The following is an 18,564-nucleotide window of genomic DNA, read 5'->3' as shown; positions in this document are numbered from 1 at the left end:
ACCAGGGTCCAGCCCTGCCCACCAGTATGCTCGCAGCAGTGACACGGGTCACTGCTGACAACAGAGCTGATGGCCAGCCACGCCCACAAGTGTACCAGCAGCAGTCGTGGCCAAGTCACAACAGGAGGACCTATGAACCACAGAGTGGACACTCCCACAGTGGCTGGTTCTGCTGACCAGGGAGACAGCACCACTGGGCACCACAAGATACCTTCTTCATAAGGCCACTACGTTCAAGAGCAGAACACATAACATAGCTGCCTTACATAATTCAAAGAAACAAACACAGAGACTCGGACAAAATGAGGACACAGGAATATGTTCTAAACAAAAGAATAACACAAAACTTCAGAAAAAGAACTAAATGAAATGGAGATCAGAAATCTATTTGATAAGGAGGAGGAGTTAAGATGGCGGAGGAGTAGGAGACACCGTTTTCAGCCAGTCCCCCGAGTCGAGCTGGATAGGTACCAGACCAGCCTAAACAACCACGGAACCAGCCTGAGACGCAGGAAGATGCATCTGGATCTCTACAAATGAACATCTCCAGTGCTGAGTATTGAGGTACGAAGCGGGGAGCCATGAAACCGTGCACAGATATCGGAAGATAAACGGAAGGGGGTGGGAGCCGCCGCGTTCGGACGCCGGGAAGCGGTAGCCACTTGCACGGGGGAGCGGGTGGACTCGTGGTTGGCACCCGCAAAACAGCAGACTGAGACCGTGAGCCGGGTGCGCGTGCCACCAGGCATCTCGCGGAACACCGGAATCCCGGTGCGCTCACTGGATCCAGACTGAGACCGGGAGCTTCCGGAGCGCGCGGGGCGGCTGGCGGCGTTAGAAACACAAAGGACAGAGACGCGCCGGCCCTGGAAGTGAGGGCTGGGACGCCGGGTGTGGGGCGCACATCCCGGGACGCTGCAGCATTGAGCAGCACCAACAATAACAGAGTTAAAGTGGCCAGAACATTAGTAGAGAACGGGCCGCAATCCCTCTGTTCTGTGACAGAGGCTGAAATTCAGCCGCTGCTGCTCTGACTCTCAGAAGAGGCACAGCAAACCGCCAGGGAAAGCCGCCAGAGAACAAAAGCCTGGAAATACCGGCTCAGAGAGTGCCCATTACCATCCCCCCTCGCAGGGGACACGGAGACTCTACCCAAATAGGGTTGCCTGAGTATCGGCGCGGCAGGCCCCTCCCCCAGAAGGCAGGCTGAAAAATCAAGAAGCCCACAACCCGGGCGCCTGGGTGGCGCAGTCATTGAGCGCCTGTCTTCGGCTTAGGGCGTGATCCCGGCTTTCTGGAAAGGAGTTCCTCATCGGGCTCCTCAGCTGGGGGCCTGCTTCTTCCTCTCCCACTCCCCTGCTTCTGTTCCCTCTCTCCCTGGTTGGCTGCCACATAAATAAATAAATAAAATCTTTAAAGAAGAAGCTCACATCCCTAAGATCCCTATAAAACAAGGGGCACGGCCTGGGACCCAGTCAATAATTTGGGCTCTGGACAACCCCGCAACCTCTCCTCATCAGAATGACAAGAAGGAGAAGCCCCCCCCCCAGCAAAGAAAAGACAGTGAGTCTGTGGCCTCTGCCACAGAAATAATGGATATGGATGTAACCAAAGTATCAGAAATGGAATTCAGAGTAATGATGGTCAAAATGATGAGTAGAATTGAAAAAAGTATTAACGAAAAGGATACTGAGAATATAGAATCCCTAAGGACAGAAATGAGAGCGAATCTGACAGAAATTAAAAATTCTATGAGCCAAATGCAGGCAAAACTAGAGGCTCTGACGGCCAGGGTCACAGAAGCAGAGGAATAGGTTAGTGAATTGGAGGATGGGTTAATAGAGGAAAAAATGAAAATAGAAGATGGTCTTAAAAAAATCCACGCCCACGAAAGTAGGATACGGGAGATTACTGACTCAATGAAACAATCCAATGTTAGAATCATCGGCATCCCCAAGGGGGTGGAGAAAAACAGAGGTCTAGAAGAGATATTTGAACAAATTGTAGCTGAAAACTTCCCTAATCTAGCGAGGGAAACAAACATTCGTGTCCAAGAGGCAGAGAGGACCCCTCCCAAGCTCAACCATGACAAACCTACACCACGTCACGTCATAGTGCATTTTGCAAATATTAGATCCAAGGATAGAGTATTGAAAGCGGCCAGGGCAAAGAAATTTCTCACGTACCAAGGCAGAGGCATCAGAATTACGTCAGACCTGTCTACACAGACCTGGAATGAGAGAAAGGGTTGGGGGAGCATATTTAAAGCTCTTTCAGAGAAAAACATGCAGCCAAGGATCCTTTATCCAGCAAGGCTGTCATTCAGAATTGATGGAGAAATAAAGACATTTCAGAATCGCCAGTCACTAACCAATTTCGTAACCACGAAACCAGCCCTACAGGAGATATTACGGGGGGTTCTATAAAAGTAAAAAGGCCCCAAGAGTGATACAGAACAGAAAGTCACAGCCAATACAAACAAAGACTTTACTGGCAACATGGCATCATTAAAATCATATCTCTCAGTAATCAGTCTTAATGTAAATGGTTTGAACCATCCCATAACGCCACAGGGTTGCAGATTGGATAAAAAGAAATGACCCATCCATTTGCTGTCTACAAGAGACTCATTTCGAACCCAAAGATGCATTCAGACTGAGAGTAGGGGATGGAGTACCATCTTTCACGCAAATGGACCTCAAAAGAAAGCTGGGGTAGCAATTCTCATATCAAATAAATTGGATTTTAAACTACAAACTATAGTTAGAGACGCAGAAGGGCACTATATTATTCTTAAGAGAAGTATTCAACAAGTGGATATGACAATTATAAATATATATGCCCCCAACAGGGGAGCAGCAAGATACACAAGCCAACTCTTAACCAGAATAAAGAGACATATAAATAAAAATACATTAATAGTAGGGGACCTCAACACTCCACTATCAGAAATAGAACACCCTGGCAAAAACTAAGCAAAGAATCAAAGGCTTTGAATGCCATACTCGACGAGTTGGACCTCATAGATATATATATAGAACACTACACCCCAGAGCCAAAGAATACTCATTCTATTCTAATGCCCATGGAACATTCTCAAGAATAGACCATGTTCTGGGACACAAAACAGGTCTCAATCAATACCAAAAGATTGAAATTATCCCCTGCATATTCTCAGACCACAACGCTCTGAAATTGGAACTCAACCACAAGGAAAAATTTGGAAGAAACTCAAACACTTGGAGACTAAGAACCATCCTGCTCAGGAATGACTCGATAAACCAGGAAATCAAAAATCAAATTAAACAATTTATGGAGACCAATGAGAATGAAAATACAACAGTCCAAAACCTATGGGATACTGCAAAGGCAGTCCTAAGGGGGAAATACATAGCCATCCAAGCGTCACTCAAAAGAATAGAACAATCTAAAATGCAGTTTTTATATTCTCACCTCAAGAAGCTGGAACAGCAACAGAGGGACAGGCCTAATCCATGCACGAGGAAGCAAAATTAGAGCTGAAATCAATCAAGCAGAAACCAGAAGTACAGTAGAGCAAGTCAACAGGACTAGAAGCTGGTTCTTTGAGAGAATCAATAAAATTGACAGACCACTGGCAACACTTATCCAAAAGAAAAGAGAAAGGACCCAGATTATTAAAATTATGAATGAAAAAGGAGAGGTCACGACAAACACCATTGAAATTGGAAGGATTATTAGAAATTTTTATCAACAGCTATATGCCAATAAACTAAGCAATCTGGAAGAGATGGAATCCTTCCTGGAAACCTATAAACTACCAAGATTGAAACCAGAAGAAATTGATTCCTTAAACAGGCCAATTAATTATGAAGAGATTGAATCAGTGATAAACAACCTTCCAAATAACAAAACTCCAGGCCCGGACGGTTTTCCTGGGGAATTCTACCAAACATTCAAAGAAGAAATAATACCTATTCTCCTAAAGCTATTTCAAAAAATAGAAACAGAAGGAAAGCTACCAAACTCATTCTATGAGGCCAATATTACCTTGATCCCCAAACCAGGCAAAGACCCCCTCAAAAAGGAGAATTACAGACCGATTTCCCTAATGAATATGGATGCCAAAATCCTCAACAAGATACTTGCTAATAGAATCCAACAGTACATTAAAAGGATTATCCATCACGATCAAGTGGGATTCATACCTGGGATGCAAGCGTGGTTCAATATTCACAAATCAATCAGCGTGATACATCATATCAACAAGAAAAGACTCAGGAACCATATGATCCTCTCAATTGATGCCGAAAAAGCATTTGACAAAATACAGCATCCTTTCCTGATTAAAACCCTTCAGAGTGTAGGAATAGAAGGTACATTTCTCAATCTCATAAAAGCCATCTATGAAAAGCCTACTGCAAATATTATTCTCAATGGGGAAAAGCTGGAAGCCTTTCCCTTAAGATCAGGAACTCGACAAGGATGCCCACTCTCGCCACTATTATTCAACATAGTACTAGAAGTCCTTGCAACAGCAATCAGACGACAAAAAGGGATCAAAGGTATTCAAATCGGCAAAGAAGTCAAAATGTCTCTCTTTGCAGATGACATGATACTCCATATGGAAAACCCAAAAGAAGCCACTCCCAAACTATTAGAAGTTATAGAGCAATTCAGTAATGCGGCGGGATACAAAATTAATGCTCAGAAATCAGTTGCATTTCTATACACGAATAACGAGACCGAAAAAAGAGAAATTAGGGAATCCATCCCATTTACAATAGCACCAAAAACCATATGTTACCTTGGAATTAACTTAACCAGAGACGTAAAGGACCTATATTCTAGAAACTATAAATCACTCTTGAAAGACACTGAGGAAGACATAAAAAGATGCAAAGATATTCCATGCTCATGGATCGGAAGAATTAACATAGTGAAAATGTCCATGCTACCCAGAGCAACCTACACTTTCAATGCTATCCCGATCAAAATATCGATGACATTTTTCAAAGAACTGGAACTAACAGGCCTTAAATTTGTATGGAACCAGAAAAGGCCCCAAATCTCCAAGGAACTGTTGAAAAGGAAAAACAAAGCTGGGGGCATCACAATGCCGGATTTCGAGCTGTACTACAAAGCTGTGATCACAAAGACAGCATGGTACTGGCACAAAAACAGACACATAGACCAATGGAACAGAACAGAGAGCCCAGAAATGGACCCTCGGCTCTTTGGGCAACTAATATTTGATAAAGCAGGAAAAAACATCCGGTGGGAAAAAGACAGTCTCTTCAATAAATGGTGCTGGGAAAATTGGACAGCTACATGCAAAAGAATGAAACTTGACCACTATCTCACACCATACACAAAAATAAACTCCAAATGGATGAAAGACCTCGATGTGAAACAGGAATCCATCAAAATTCTAGAGGAGAACATAGGCAACAACCTCTACGACATCGGCCAAAGCAATCTTTTTCATGACACATCCCCAAAGGCAAGAGAAACAAAAGATAAAATGAATTTATGGGACTTCATCAAGATTAAAAGTTTCTGCACAGCCAAGGAAACAGTCAGAAAAACTAAGAGGCAGCCCACGGAATGGGAGAATATATTTGCAAATGACACTACAGATAAAGGACTGGTATCCAACACCTACAAAGGACTTCTCAAACTCAATACACGAGAAACAAATAAACAAATCAAAAAATGGGCAGAAGATAAGAACAGACACTTTTCCAATGAAGACATACAAATGGCTAACAAACACGTGAAAAAATGTTCAAAATCATTAGCCATCAAGGAAATTCAAATCAAAACCACACTGAGATACCACCTTACGCCAGTTAGAATGGCAAAAATAGACAAGGCAAGAAACAACAATTGTTGGAGAGGATGTGGAGAAAGGGGATCCCTCCTACATTGTTGGTGGGAATGCAAGTTGGTACAGCCACTCTGGAAAACAGTGTGGAGGTCCCTTAAAAAGTTAAAAATTGAGCTACCCTATGATCCAGCCATTGCACTACTGGGTATTTACCCCAAAGATACAGATGTAGTGAAGAGAAGGGCCATATGCACCCCAATGTTCATAGCAGCAATGTCCACAATTGCTAAATCGTGGAAGGAGCCGAGATGCCCTTCAACAGATGACTGGATTAAGAAGTTGTGGTCCATATATACAATGGAATATTACTCAGCTATCAGAAAGAACGAGTTCTCAACATTTGCTACAACATGGACGGCACTGGAGGAGATAATGCTAAGTGAAATAAGTCAAGCAGAGAAAGACAACTATCATATGATTTCTCTCATCTATGGAACATAAGAACTAGGATGATCGGTAGGGGAACAAAGGGATAAAGAAAGGGGGGTGATCAGAAGGGGGAATGAAACATGAGAGACTATGGACTATGAGAAACAAACTGAGGACTTCAGAGGGGAGGAGGATGGGGGAATGGGATAGACCGGTGATGGGTAGTAAGGAGGGCACGTATTGCATGGTGCACTGGGTGTTATACACAACTAATGAATCATCGAGCCTTACATCGGAAACCGGGGATGTACTGAATGGTGACTAACATAATATAATAAAAAATCATTAAAAAAAAAAAGAAATAAAGATATATTTGAAATAAAAAAAAACGAAATCTATTTGATAAGGACTTCAAAGTAATGGTTATAAAGATACTCACCAGACTTGAGAGAAGAGTGGATAAACTAAGTGAAAACAGCAACAAAAAGATAGAAAATATGAAAAAGAACCAATTAGAGCTGAAGGATAAAATAACTGAAGTGAAAAATACACTAGAGAGGATCAAGAACAGATTTAAAAATGCAGAAAAACAATCAAGCAATCTGGAAAACAGGGTAGCCGAAAGCACCCAAACTGAAGAGCCAAAAGGAAAAAGATTTTTTAAAAATGAGGATAGGTTAAGGGACCTCTGAGACAATATCAAGCATACTAACATTCACATTAGAGAGGTCCCAGAAGGAGAAGACAGACAGAAGGGGGCAGAAAACTTATTTGAAAAAAATAATAGCTAAAATTTCCCTAACCTGGGGATGGAAAAAGACATCCAGGTCCAGCAAGCTCAGAGAGCCCCAAACAAGATGAACCCAAGGAGGTCCACACCAAGACACATAATAATTAAAATGTCAAAAAATTAAAAATAAAAGGAGAATCCTTAGGGGCACCTGGATGGCTCAGTCAGTTGGGTATCCACCTCTTGATCTCAGCTCAGGTCATGATCTCAGGGTTGTGACATCAAGCCCTATGTCAGGCTCTGTGCTCAGCATAGGGTCTGCTTGGGATTCTTCCTCTCCCCTTCCCTCTCCCTCTCCTGTTTCTCTCTCTCTAAATAAATAAATAAATAAATAAACAAATAAATAAATAAAGAGAATCTTTTAAAAACAAGAGAAAAGCAAATAGTTATGTAAAAAGGAAATACCATAACACCATAAGCTGATTTATTAGTAGAAAATCTGTAGGCCATGAAGGAGTGGCATGTTATATTCAAAGCGTTGAAAGGAAAATACCTGCCACCAAGAATACTCAACCCACAAGGTTACCATTCAGAACTGAAGGATAGTTTCCCAGAAACAAAAGATACAGGTACATCACCACTAAAACTGGCTTATAAGAAGTGTCAAAGGAAATTCTGAAGTGGAAGAGAGAAAGCCATAACTAGAAGAAAATTATGAAAGGAAAAATATTTTACTGGTAAAAGCGAACCAAGTAAAGGTAGTAAATCAACCCCTTATAAAGCTAATATGAAGGTTAAAAGACAAAAGCAGTAAAATTAATTGTATCTACAAAAGGTAGCTAAGGGATACACAAAATAAAAAGATGTAAAATATGACATCAAATACAATGTGGAGTGGGGGAAGTAAAAATGTAGTGTCTTCAGAATGTGTTTGAACTTAAGTGACCATCAACTTAAGACAGATTGCTGTATACATAAGATGTTACATATGAACCCCATGATAACTACAAACAAAAAACCTATAATAGATACACAAAAAGTAAAGAGAAAGGAATCCAGCATAACACTAAAGAAAGTCATCAAATCACAAGTGAACAGAACAAGATGAAAGGAAAACAGAAGAACTAGAAACACAGCCAGAGAACAATTAACAAAAATGGCAGTTAAGTACACACCTGTCAATAATTACTTTGAATGTTAATGGTCTAAATGCTCCAATCAAAAGACACAGGGTGAATGAATGGATTAAAAAAAACAAAACCCATCTATATGCTGCCTACAAGAGACTCCCTTCAAACCTAAAGATACATACAGACTGAAAGTGAAGGAATGGAGAAAGATATTCCACGTAAATGGGGGGGGAAAAAGCTAGGTTAGCAATACTGATATCAGACAAAACAGGCTTCAAAGACCATAACAAGAGACCAAAAAGAGCATTACATGATAAAGGGTTCGATTCAACAACAGGATATAACAATTATAAATATATATGTACCCAACAGAGGGGCACCTAAAGATATAAAGCAAGTATTAACAGACCTAAAGGGAAGCATTAACAGTAATTCAATAAGATCAGGGGACAGCTCACACACATCAATGGATCACCCAGAGAGAAAATCAGTAAGGAAACCATGGCTTTGAACAACACGCTGGACCAGCTGGACTTAACAGATATATACATAACACTCCATCCAAAAGTAGCAAAGTACACATTCAAATGTACATGGAGCATTCCCCAGCATAAATCACATGTTAGGCAACAAAACAAGTCTCAATAAATTTATGAAGACTGAAATCATACCAAGTATCTTTTCAGACCACAGTGGTATGAAACTAGAAAACTACCACCAAAAAAAAAAATGGGAAACACACAAACACATGGAGGCTAAACATGCTACTATACAACCAATGGGTCAACTACAAAATCAAAGAGGAAATCAAACACACATGGAGACAAATGAAAATGGAAACATAACTGTTCAAAATTTTTGGTACGCAGCCCAAGCAGTTTCAAGAGGGAAGTTTACAGCAATACAGGACTACCTCAATATGAAAAAATCTCCAAAAATAGAGTTGATCCTTCAACAACATGGGTTTGAACTGTGCAGGGCCACCTACACACAGATTGTGTTTTATTTTCTTAATTTTATTTATTTAACAGCGAGAGAGAGAGAGAGAGAAAGCATGAGTGGGGACAGGGGGGAAAGGGAGAGGGAGAGAGGCAGAAGCAGACTTCCCGCCGAGCAGGGAGCCTGATGTGGGGCTCGATCCCAGGAACCCAGGATCATGACCTGAGCTGAAGGCAGACGCTTAACTGACTGAGCCAACCAGGCACTCCCAGATTTCATTTTATAAAGTACAGTACCTTAAATGCATTTTCTCTTCCTTATAATTTTTTTACTAATATTTTCTCTTCTTTAGCTTACCTAATTGTAAGAATAGAATACATACATACAAAATATGTGTCAATCAATTGTTGTATTATCAGTAAGGCTTCTAGTGAACACTAGGCTCTTAGTAGTTAAGTTATGCAGGAGTCAAAAGTTGTACGCAGATTTTCAACTCTGCGGGGGTTGGGGCCCCTAGCCCCCACACTGTTCAAGGATCAACTGTAAATGAAATAGAGCCCAAAAAACAATAAAAAATACAATGAAACTAAGTGCTGGTTTTTTTAAAAGATAAACAAAATTGATAAACCTTTAGCCAGACTCATCAAGAAAAAGACAAAGAACACTCAAATAAAATCAGAAATGAAAAAGTTACAACCAACACCAGAGAAATACAAATGATTATAAGAGACTACTACAAAAAATTATATGCCAAGAACTGGACAACCCACAAGAAATAGGTAAGTTCCTAGAAACATACACTCTTCCAAAACTGAATAAGGAAGAAATAGAAAATGTGAACAAACCAAATACTAATAACAACATTGAATCAGTAATCAAAAAAATCCCAGCAAACAAAAGTCCAGGACCAGAGGCTTCACAGGTGAATTCTACCAAACATTTACAGAAGAGTTAATAACTATCCTTTTCAGGGGCACCTGGATGCCTCAGTCAGTTAAGCATCTGCCTTTGGCTTAGGTCATGATCCTGGGGTCCTGGGATCAAGCCCCTCACTGGGCTCCCTGCTCAGCAAGGAGCCTGCTTATCCCTCTCCCGCTTCCCCTCCTCCTGATTGTGCTCTCTTCCTCTCTCTCTCTCTCTCTCTCAGATAAATAAAAATCTTTAAAAAAAAATAACTTTCCTTTTCAAACTACTCCAAAAAAAAAATAGAAGAGGAAGGAATATTTTCAAATTCATTCTACAAGGCCAGCACTGCCCTAATACCAAAATCAGACAAAGACACTAAAAAAAAATTTACAGATCAGTATCTCTGATGCACAAAGATGCAAAAATCCTTAACAAATTATTAGCAAACCAAATTCAACAATACATGAATGGGTTCATTCACCATGATTAAATGGGATTTATTCTAGGGATGTAAGCATGGTTCATTACCTTCACCAATCAACGTGATACTCCATATTAACAAAATAATGGTCATCTGAATAGATGCAAAAAAAGCATTTGACAAAATTCAATATCCACTCAGAATAAAAACTCTTATAAAAGAGGGTTCGGAGGGAACACACCTCAACACGATAAAGACATTATGTGACAATCCCACAGACAGCATCATAATCAATCATAAAAAGCTAAAAGCTTTTCCACTAAGATCAGGAACAGGAAAAGGATGCCCACTCTCATCATTTTTACTCAATATAGTACTGAAGTCTTAGACACAGCAATCAGACAAAAGAAAAGGATAAAAGGCATCCATATTGGTAAGGAAGAAGTAAAACTGTCACTATCTGCAGATTGCATGATACTATACATAGAAAACCCTAAAGAGTCCACCAAAAAACTATTAGATGTAATAAATGAATTCGATAAAGCATGATACAAAAATTTACAGAAATCTGTTGTTTCTATACACTACTAATAAAGTAGCAAGAAGAAAAATTAAGAAAACAATCCAATTTACAATTGTACCAATAAGAACAAAATACCTATGAATAAACTTAATCAAGAAAGTAAAAGACCTGTACTCTGAAAACTGTAAAACACCAATGAAAGAAACTGAAGAACAAAGAAACAGAAAGACATTCCATGCTCATGGATTGGGAGAAACAATATTGTTAAAATGTCCAAACTACCCAAAGCAATCTACAGATTTAATGCAATCCTTATCAAAATATCAACATTTTTCACATAACTAGAACAAATGATACTAAAATTTGCATGGGAACATAAAAGACCCCAAATAGCCAAAAAGATCTTCAAAAAGAAGAACAAAGCTGGAGGTATAAAAATCTCACATTTTAAGATATACTACAAAGCTGTAACAATCAAAAACAGTATGATACTGGCACAAAAACAAACACATAGATCAATGGAGCAGGACAGAAAACCCAGAAATAAAACCTAGGACAAAGGAGGCAAGAATATACCATGGGAAAAAGACAATCTCTTCAACAAATGGTGCTGGGAAAACTAGACAGCTACAGGCAAAGTAATGAAACTGGACTACTTTCTAATGCCATTCACATACACAAAAAAAAACCCTTCCAAATGGATTAAAGACCTAAATGAGACCTGAACCCATATAACTCCTAGAGGAAAATACAGGCAGTAATTTCTTTGACATCAGTTGTAGCAACATTTTTCTAGATACACCTCCTCCAGCAAGGGAGCCAAAAGCAAAATTAAACTATTGGGACTACACCAAAATAACAACAAAAAAAAACTTTTGTACAGTGAAGGAAACCATCAACAAAACAAAAAGGCAACCTACTGAATGAGAGGAGATATCTGCAAATGACTTATCTAATAAGCAGTTAATATCCAAAATATATAAAGAACTTACACAATTCAACACCACAAAAACAAAGAATCCAATTAAAAATGGGCAGAAGACATGAACAGACATTATTCCAAAGAAGACATACAGATGACCAACAGACACAGGAAAAGATGCTCAACATCCCTTATCATCAGAGAAATGCATATCAAAATCACAATGAGATGTCACCTCATACCTGTCTGAATGGCTAAAATCAAAAACAAAAAATAACAAGTTTTAGCAAGAATGTGGGGGAAAAAAGGAAACCTCATGCGTTATTGGTGGTAACGGAAACTGGTGAAACCACTCTGGAAAACAGTATGAAGCTTCCTCAAAAAATTAAAAATAGAATTATCATATGATCCAGTAATTCCACTACTGGGTATTTCCCCGAAGAAAAGAAAAACACTAAATTGAAAAGATATATGCACCCCTATGTTTACTGCAGCATTATTTACAATAGCCAAGATATGGATGAAACCCAAGTGTCCACCCATAGTTGAATGAAGAAGATGTGGTATGTGTATGTATGCACACACACACACACACCACACCCTGGAATATTACTCAGTCATAAAAAAGAATGAGATTTTGCCATTTGCAACAACATGCATGGACCTAGAGAGTATAAACTAACTGAAAAAAGTCTGTCAGAGAAAGACAAATACCATATGATTCCACTCATATGTGAAATTTAAGACACAAAACAAAGGAACAAAAAAAAAATCAAAAAACCAGATTAATAAATACAGAAAAACTGGTGGTTACCAATGGGAGACTGGTGAGGAGAGGAGTGAAATAAAGGAGATCAAGAGTACACTTATGTTGAAGACCAGAGTAATGTATAGAATTGTTGAATTCTTATACTGTATTCCTGAAACTCATATATAACACTGTATGTGAATTTTACTTAAACACGGACATTTTTAAAGAAGAGTAAACTTAACAAAGGAGGTGCCTTTAATGCTAAAAACTACAAAAGCTTGCTGAAAAGAATTAAGGAATACACAAATAGAAAGGTGGCATCCCATGTTCATGAGTTGGAAGATTCAATACTGTTATGATGTTAATACCACTGAAAGCAATCTACAAATTCAAAGCAATCCCTATTAAAATCCCAATGACATTTTTGCAGAAATAGAAAAATCCATCCTAAAATTCATATAGAACCTCAAGGGATTTTGAATAGTCACAATAATCTTGAAAAATAACAAAGTTGGAGGTCTCACACTTCCTTATTTCAAAACTTACTAAAGCTACAATAATCAAAGCAGTATGGTACTGGCATGAAGACAGACATGCAGATCGATGAAACAGCCCAGAAATAAATCCTCACATTTATGTTCAAAATGATTTTCAACAAGGGTGCCAAGACCATTCACTGGGGGGAAAAAGCAGTCTTTCCAACATATGGTGCTGGGACAACTGGATATCCACATGTAAAAGGATGAAGCTGGACCCTTACCTAAACCATATACAAAAATTATCTCGGGGCACCTGGGTGGCTCAGTTAAATGGCTGCCTTTGGCTGGGGTCATGATCCCGGGTCCTGGGATCGAGCCCCATGCCAGGCTCCCTGCTCAGTGGGGAATCTGCTTCTCCCTCTCCTTTACCCTTTCCCCTGCTGTTGTGTTTGTGCGCGCACGCATGCACACACACACACGCTCTCTCAAATAGATAAAGTCTTTTAAAAAATTATCTCAAATTATCAAAGACCTAAATTTAAGAGCTAAACCTATGAAACTCTTAGAAAAAAAACATAGGAGAAAAGTTTCATGACACTGGATTTAACAAAGATTTCTTGGATATAATACCAAATGTACATGCAACAAATAAAAAATAAGTAAGCTGGAATCCATCAAAACTAAAACCTTTTGTGCATCAAAGGACACTGTTAATAGAGAAAAGGCTACCCATGGGAAAAAGTATTTGCAAATTATATATCTGACGAGGGATCAGTATCCAGGATATTAAAAAAAAAAGACTCCTACAATGAAAGACAATCCCATTAAAAAATTGAAAAGGACTTAAATACATTTCTCCAGAAAATATATACAAGTGGCCAACAGCACATGAAAACATGTTCAACTTCACTCATTTCTAGGAATGAGATAATAGAAAATACATATATGGGTCTCTGCACCTGGTTCCCTATTTAGAACTCCTAAAAACCTTATAATTTCTAAGTGATAAGAGCATAAAGAGTGTCTCTTATTCTAATATTTGGTCTTTGATCCTGTACCTGATACAGGGCTCCTAAATCCGTTGTTATTTCCTAAGTGGTAACAGCATTAGGAGTATCTTTTGCCCTAATGAGGCAACTCTGGGTGGGCTCCCAGATGGGGGCTGGTCACTGAATAACTAAGCCATAATTAGATGTTGGATTTTTCAGCCCTACCCTTCATCCTCCAGAGGGAAGTGTGGCTGGCAATGGAGTTAATGACTGATCTTGCCTAAGTGATGAAGCCTCCATAAAAATGCCAAAATTAGGTAGGGGATTCAGAGCTTCCGGTAGGTGAACACACCCAGGTACCAGTAGGATGACACATCCCAACTCCACAAGGACAGAAGCTCTGGCACTCAGGACCTTCCCAGAGCTCACCTTACATCTCTCTTCATTTGGCTCTTCACCTGTATCCTTCATATCCTTTAATAAACTGGTAAATGTCAGTAACTGTTTTCCTGAGGTCTGTGAGCTGCTGTAGCATGTTAACTGAACCCAATGTTATAGCCAATCAGTGAGAAGCACAGATGACAACCTAAACTTACAACTAGCATCTGAAGTGGGGCGGAGGCAGTCTTGTAGGATTGAACCCTTAACCTGTGGGAATCTGACACTATGCCCAGGTGTCAGAATTGAGTTAAATTATAGGACACCCAGCTGGTGTTGCAGAGAATCGTGGGAGAAAAAAACCCCACATACTCGGTGACCAGAAATCTCAAAAGTAAAGTGTTCTCTGTGAAAGCAAAGGAGACACACAGGAGAACAGTAAGTTTCCCAATATAGTAGTGAAATGCAAATCAAAACCACAACGGAGGGATGCCTGGGTGGCTCGGTCAGCTGGGCATCTGCCTTCGGCTCAGGTCATGATCCCAGGGTCCTGGGATCAAGCCCAGTGTCGGGCTTCCTGCTCAGTGGGGAAGCTGCTTCTCCCTCTCCTTCTGCCCCTCCCTCCCCTGCTCGTGCTCTCTCACTCTCTCAAATAGATAAAATCTTAAAAAAAAAAAAAACACAACGCAATACCACTTCACAACCATAGGGCTATTATTCCAAAAATAAAAAAGTAAATAACAAATGTTGGTAAGGATGAAATGGGAACCCCTACACACTGCTGATGGGAATGTAAAATGATGCAGTCACTGTGGAAAATGGTATGGCAATTCCTTCAACAATTAGACATTGAATTACATGATCTAGCAATTACACTTTTGGATATATACACAAAAGAATTCAAAGCAGGAACTCAAAGAGGTATTTGTACTCCCATGCTCATAGCAACATTATTCACAACAGCCAAAAGGTGGAAGCAACACAAGTGTCCATTAACGGGTGACTGGCTAAACATATTTTTGTGTGTACATACAATGGAATATTATTCAGCCTTAGAAAGGAAGAAAATTCTAACACATGCTATGACATAGACGAACCTTGAAGGCACTATGCTAAGTGAAATAAACCAGTCACAAAAGTAAAAATAGAGTGTTAAGATTCCACTTATATGAGGTACCTAAAGTAGTCAAATTCATAGACACAGAGGATAACATGGTGGTTGCCAGGAGCTGGTGGGGGGGATAATGGGGGATTAATGTTTAATGGATATGGAGTTTCCATCTTGGAAAATAAAGAAGTTCTGGAGATGGACAGTGATGATAGTTGCACAATGTGAATATACTTAATGCCACTGAAGTGTACACTTAAAAATGGTTAAAATGATAAATTTTGTTATGTATACTTTGCTACAATAAAAAAATATATATATTACACTAAAACAATCTCCCAGGTTTTGTGAGACTGAAGATCTATGTAGAAAAGCTTTGTAATCGATACAGCCCTTCACAAATACTAGCTATTTTTAATCATTATCACCCTGTTTACCCCAACCTGATACCATTACCCACATGTTCTGTCCAGCCATGTTCACCCAGCAGCACACTGTTGGAGTTTAAGTGTGGCACAGTGATATCCACCTTGGTTTTGCTAAACGCTGGATTCCACTTGTCACTGCAACAATCTCCCAGAGTTCTGGTTCTGAAACAGAACAAGCCCCCCAAAAGATGCGTTTTAGGCAAGGCTGACTGGATTCTACAGAAAAAACTCAGAGACTTCCTCCTCTTACCTAGTCTTCCCCAATGCTTGGTTTGGAAGCAGTCCCCATTCAGCAGCAAGAAGTCAGCATGCCATTGCCGAGAATAAGGAAAATCTTCCTCCAATTCAGCTGACCAACTAACTCCCTGGCCAGCAACCAAGCAATTTATCTCATAAGGCAGCCCTTGAGCAGGGGAACAATCAGGAACCTTCTGGATTCTAGGAAACAAATATAGGAAATGTATTCATTGAGAATGAATTGAGAAAAAATAATTAGAAAAGAAATAAAAAATGAGGAGTGCCTGGGTGGCTCAGTCAGTTAAGCATCTGCCTTCGGCTCAGGTCATGATCCCAGGGTCCTGGGATTGAGCCCCACATCAGGCTCCCTGCTTAGCAGGGAGCCTGCTTCTCTCTCTCCCTCTGCCCACGCTCTTTCACTCACTCTCTCTCAAATAAATAAGATCTTTTAAAAAACGAAAATGCTAAAATCAAAAGACCAGAATGACCAGCTTTGATGGACTGCACAATTCTCTATGCTGTAGCCTCAGAGCTGAACCCTCAAATACAGAAAGTATAAATATTACTGCAGAACAGGTGTGATAATGCAGTAGTGCAAAACTTAGGAATGATGTTTCCTTTCTGGAAAGCAAGCCAATTGGAACCTACATCCAGATACTGACCAGGATCTGTGTTGGCACTCAGGTGCTCTCTGAGAGCCCCAAGTTTCCTTAGCTATTACAGGAGCTGCTCATTGAGAATTTCTCCTAACATGGGTAATGATACATTGCCATCTGGAATCTTTTTCATGCAGTGATGTATGTCCAGGAGTTGCTGCCTTTGCAGATATTCCCTGGAGACCAATGAGGGATTTTATTCCATGGCTCTGAAGAACTTTAAATGTAGATCAAACATGAAGTAGTACTTACCCCAGCCTTGGAAGTTTGACCTTCTATGGCCAAGTCTCTGTGCCTTCACAATCTTGAGTGTCTTTGCTTGCTTCACTTATACCTTATCCAAGAGTCTTAGTATCATCAACAAGACTAAATGAGAATTCGGGACTTTTCCACAAAACTTACTGCCAATGCCCCACAAATCTTGACTGTGGTTTCCCAAATTCTTTGATTCTCCACCATGCACCCTTTCTCTTCTGAGCAAATCCCCCAAATAACACTTATTCTAAATATAGTCCCATTTGTGTAGAAATGCATCTTTCCTAGTTTTCCCCCACCTCTTCATACTGCACCTATATTGTTGTGTTAACTGAGGTTCAGTCATAACACCTACCACAGCATCAGACGCCCTACCTTCTGTCTTCATTTTGTTATAACCTATAGGCTAAAGATATGTATCACCCCAAGAGTGTTGCAGTGAAGGAAAAGACTCAGGGACAACAGGCACTGAGGCAGGAGTCACCAGCACAGGGCCTATAAATGAAACTCAAATATACAAAAGCAAAAGCTTAGGAAACATCCTCTGCACACACCTCCTCTTTTATAACCAGTAGAGCAGGGTTGGTTGATGAAGTGAGAGACCAACAATCCATTCTCTATACATGATTGATGACAGCGCAACAAGCCCCTGGTTATAGGTGCCTCAACCTATTCTTGGGTGGTTCGTTGTTATGAGCCACCGACCCAGGATCACCAAGTCATAGATACTCTAAGTTCTTTTCCAAAAATGGTAATAAAATGTTGAGTCATTCCTATTCCCTCAGTTATACTGGGAGGCAATAACTACAGCAGTTAAACATTCAGTCTCCGAGCCAAGGCAATCTGAGTTCAAATCATGCGTTAGCCGCTTATTGAGCACCGGCAGTCAAGGATCTTTTCCGATACCCTGCTAGCCTACGCCCTCCGCCACCTCGCTCCCTCACCACCACCAAACACATGGAGCCCAGGTGCTACGCAAAAGCAGACAGGGGTCTGTTCTCCCTTTACCTCCCCATCTCCTCAGCTATGGCGACGCCTTGAATTTGAGCGCTCCTCATTCTCTCATATCCTAGACTGCCGCGACTCTCCTCATATTGCTCGGTACACTCTAGCTTTTATAAAGTAACAGGCACGCAGCTGAGGCGGGACCAAGCACCTCCCTTGGGCGGAACTAAAGTAAGGGCCAAGTTTGTTAGCAAATGACTTCCCTGTTACCATGGTAAAGCGGCTGCCGCCATCTTTATTGTGGCCGATGATTCCTCGTGTTGGTCTAAGAAAAAATGAATAATAAGGAATTCTACAGACTAAAATCCTGCAAGTTAGTCTGGGACCGCACAAGCCTACGTCGGAACGGAGTTCTCTTCCCACCGCAGCCCAGCCCGGAGTGGTTAGCTCTCGGGAACCGAGCACGCGCCGGCTGCTAACGGAATGACGCGAGGAGACGGGCCAAGTGTACGCCCCGCCCAGGTGCTTC

At 40.4% G+C, this 18,564-nt stretch overlaps 1 protein-coding gene across 5 annotated transcripts in view; it reads right to left on the bottom strand.

Moving 5' to 3' along the window:
- The window catches only part of LOC123797341 (tRNA wybutosine-synthesizing protein 2 homolog), a 39,755-nt gene extending 21,220 nt beyond the window's left edge, over window positions 1–18,535 (bottom strand). For 3 of the 5 annotated variants that reach the window (XM_087860158.1, XM_087860159.1, XM_087860157.1), the window contains exons 1-3: window positions 18,099–18,535; window positions 16,193–16,380; window positions 15,975–16,104 (exon numbers count right to left, since the gene is read on the bottom strand). In XM_087860158.1, the coding sequence (XP_087716284.1) occupies window positions 16,019–16,104; window positions 16,193–16,380; window positions 18,099–18,148 (324 nt within the window). In that variant the 5' untranslated portion in view covers window positions 18,149–18,535 and the 3' untranslated portion in view covers window positions 15,975–16,018. Of the gene's footprint in view, window positions 1–15,974; window positions 16,105–16,192; window positions 16,381–17,087 lie in introns of all 5 variants that reach the window. The other 2 variants (XR_015723436.1, XR_006780928.2) reach the window with 1 other exon arrangement.
- Window positions 18,536–18,564: the final 29 nt, after the last annotated feature.

The sequence above is a fragment of the Ursus americanus genome, chromosome X (assembly GCF_024610735.1).
Source record: "Ursus americanus isolate L20-20 chromosome X, mUrsAme1.1.p, whole genome shotgun sequence".
Taxonomy (NCBI): Eukaryota; Metazoa; Chordata; class Mammalia; order Carnivora; family Ursidae; genus Ursus; species Ursus americanus.
This window is presented reverse-complemented; position numbering and strand designations above follow the sequence as displayed.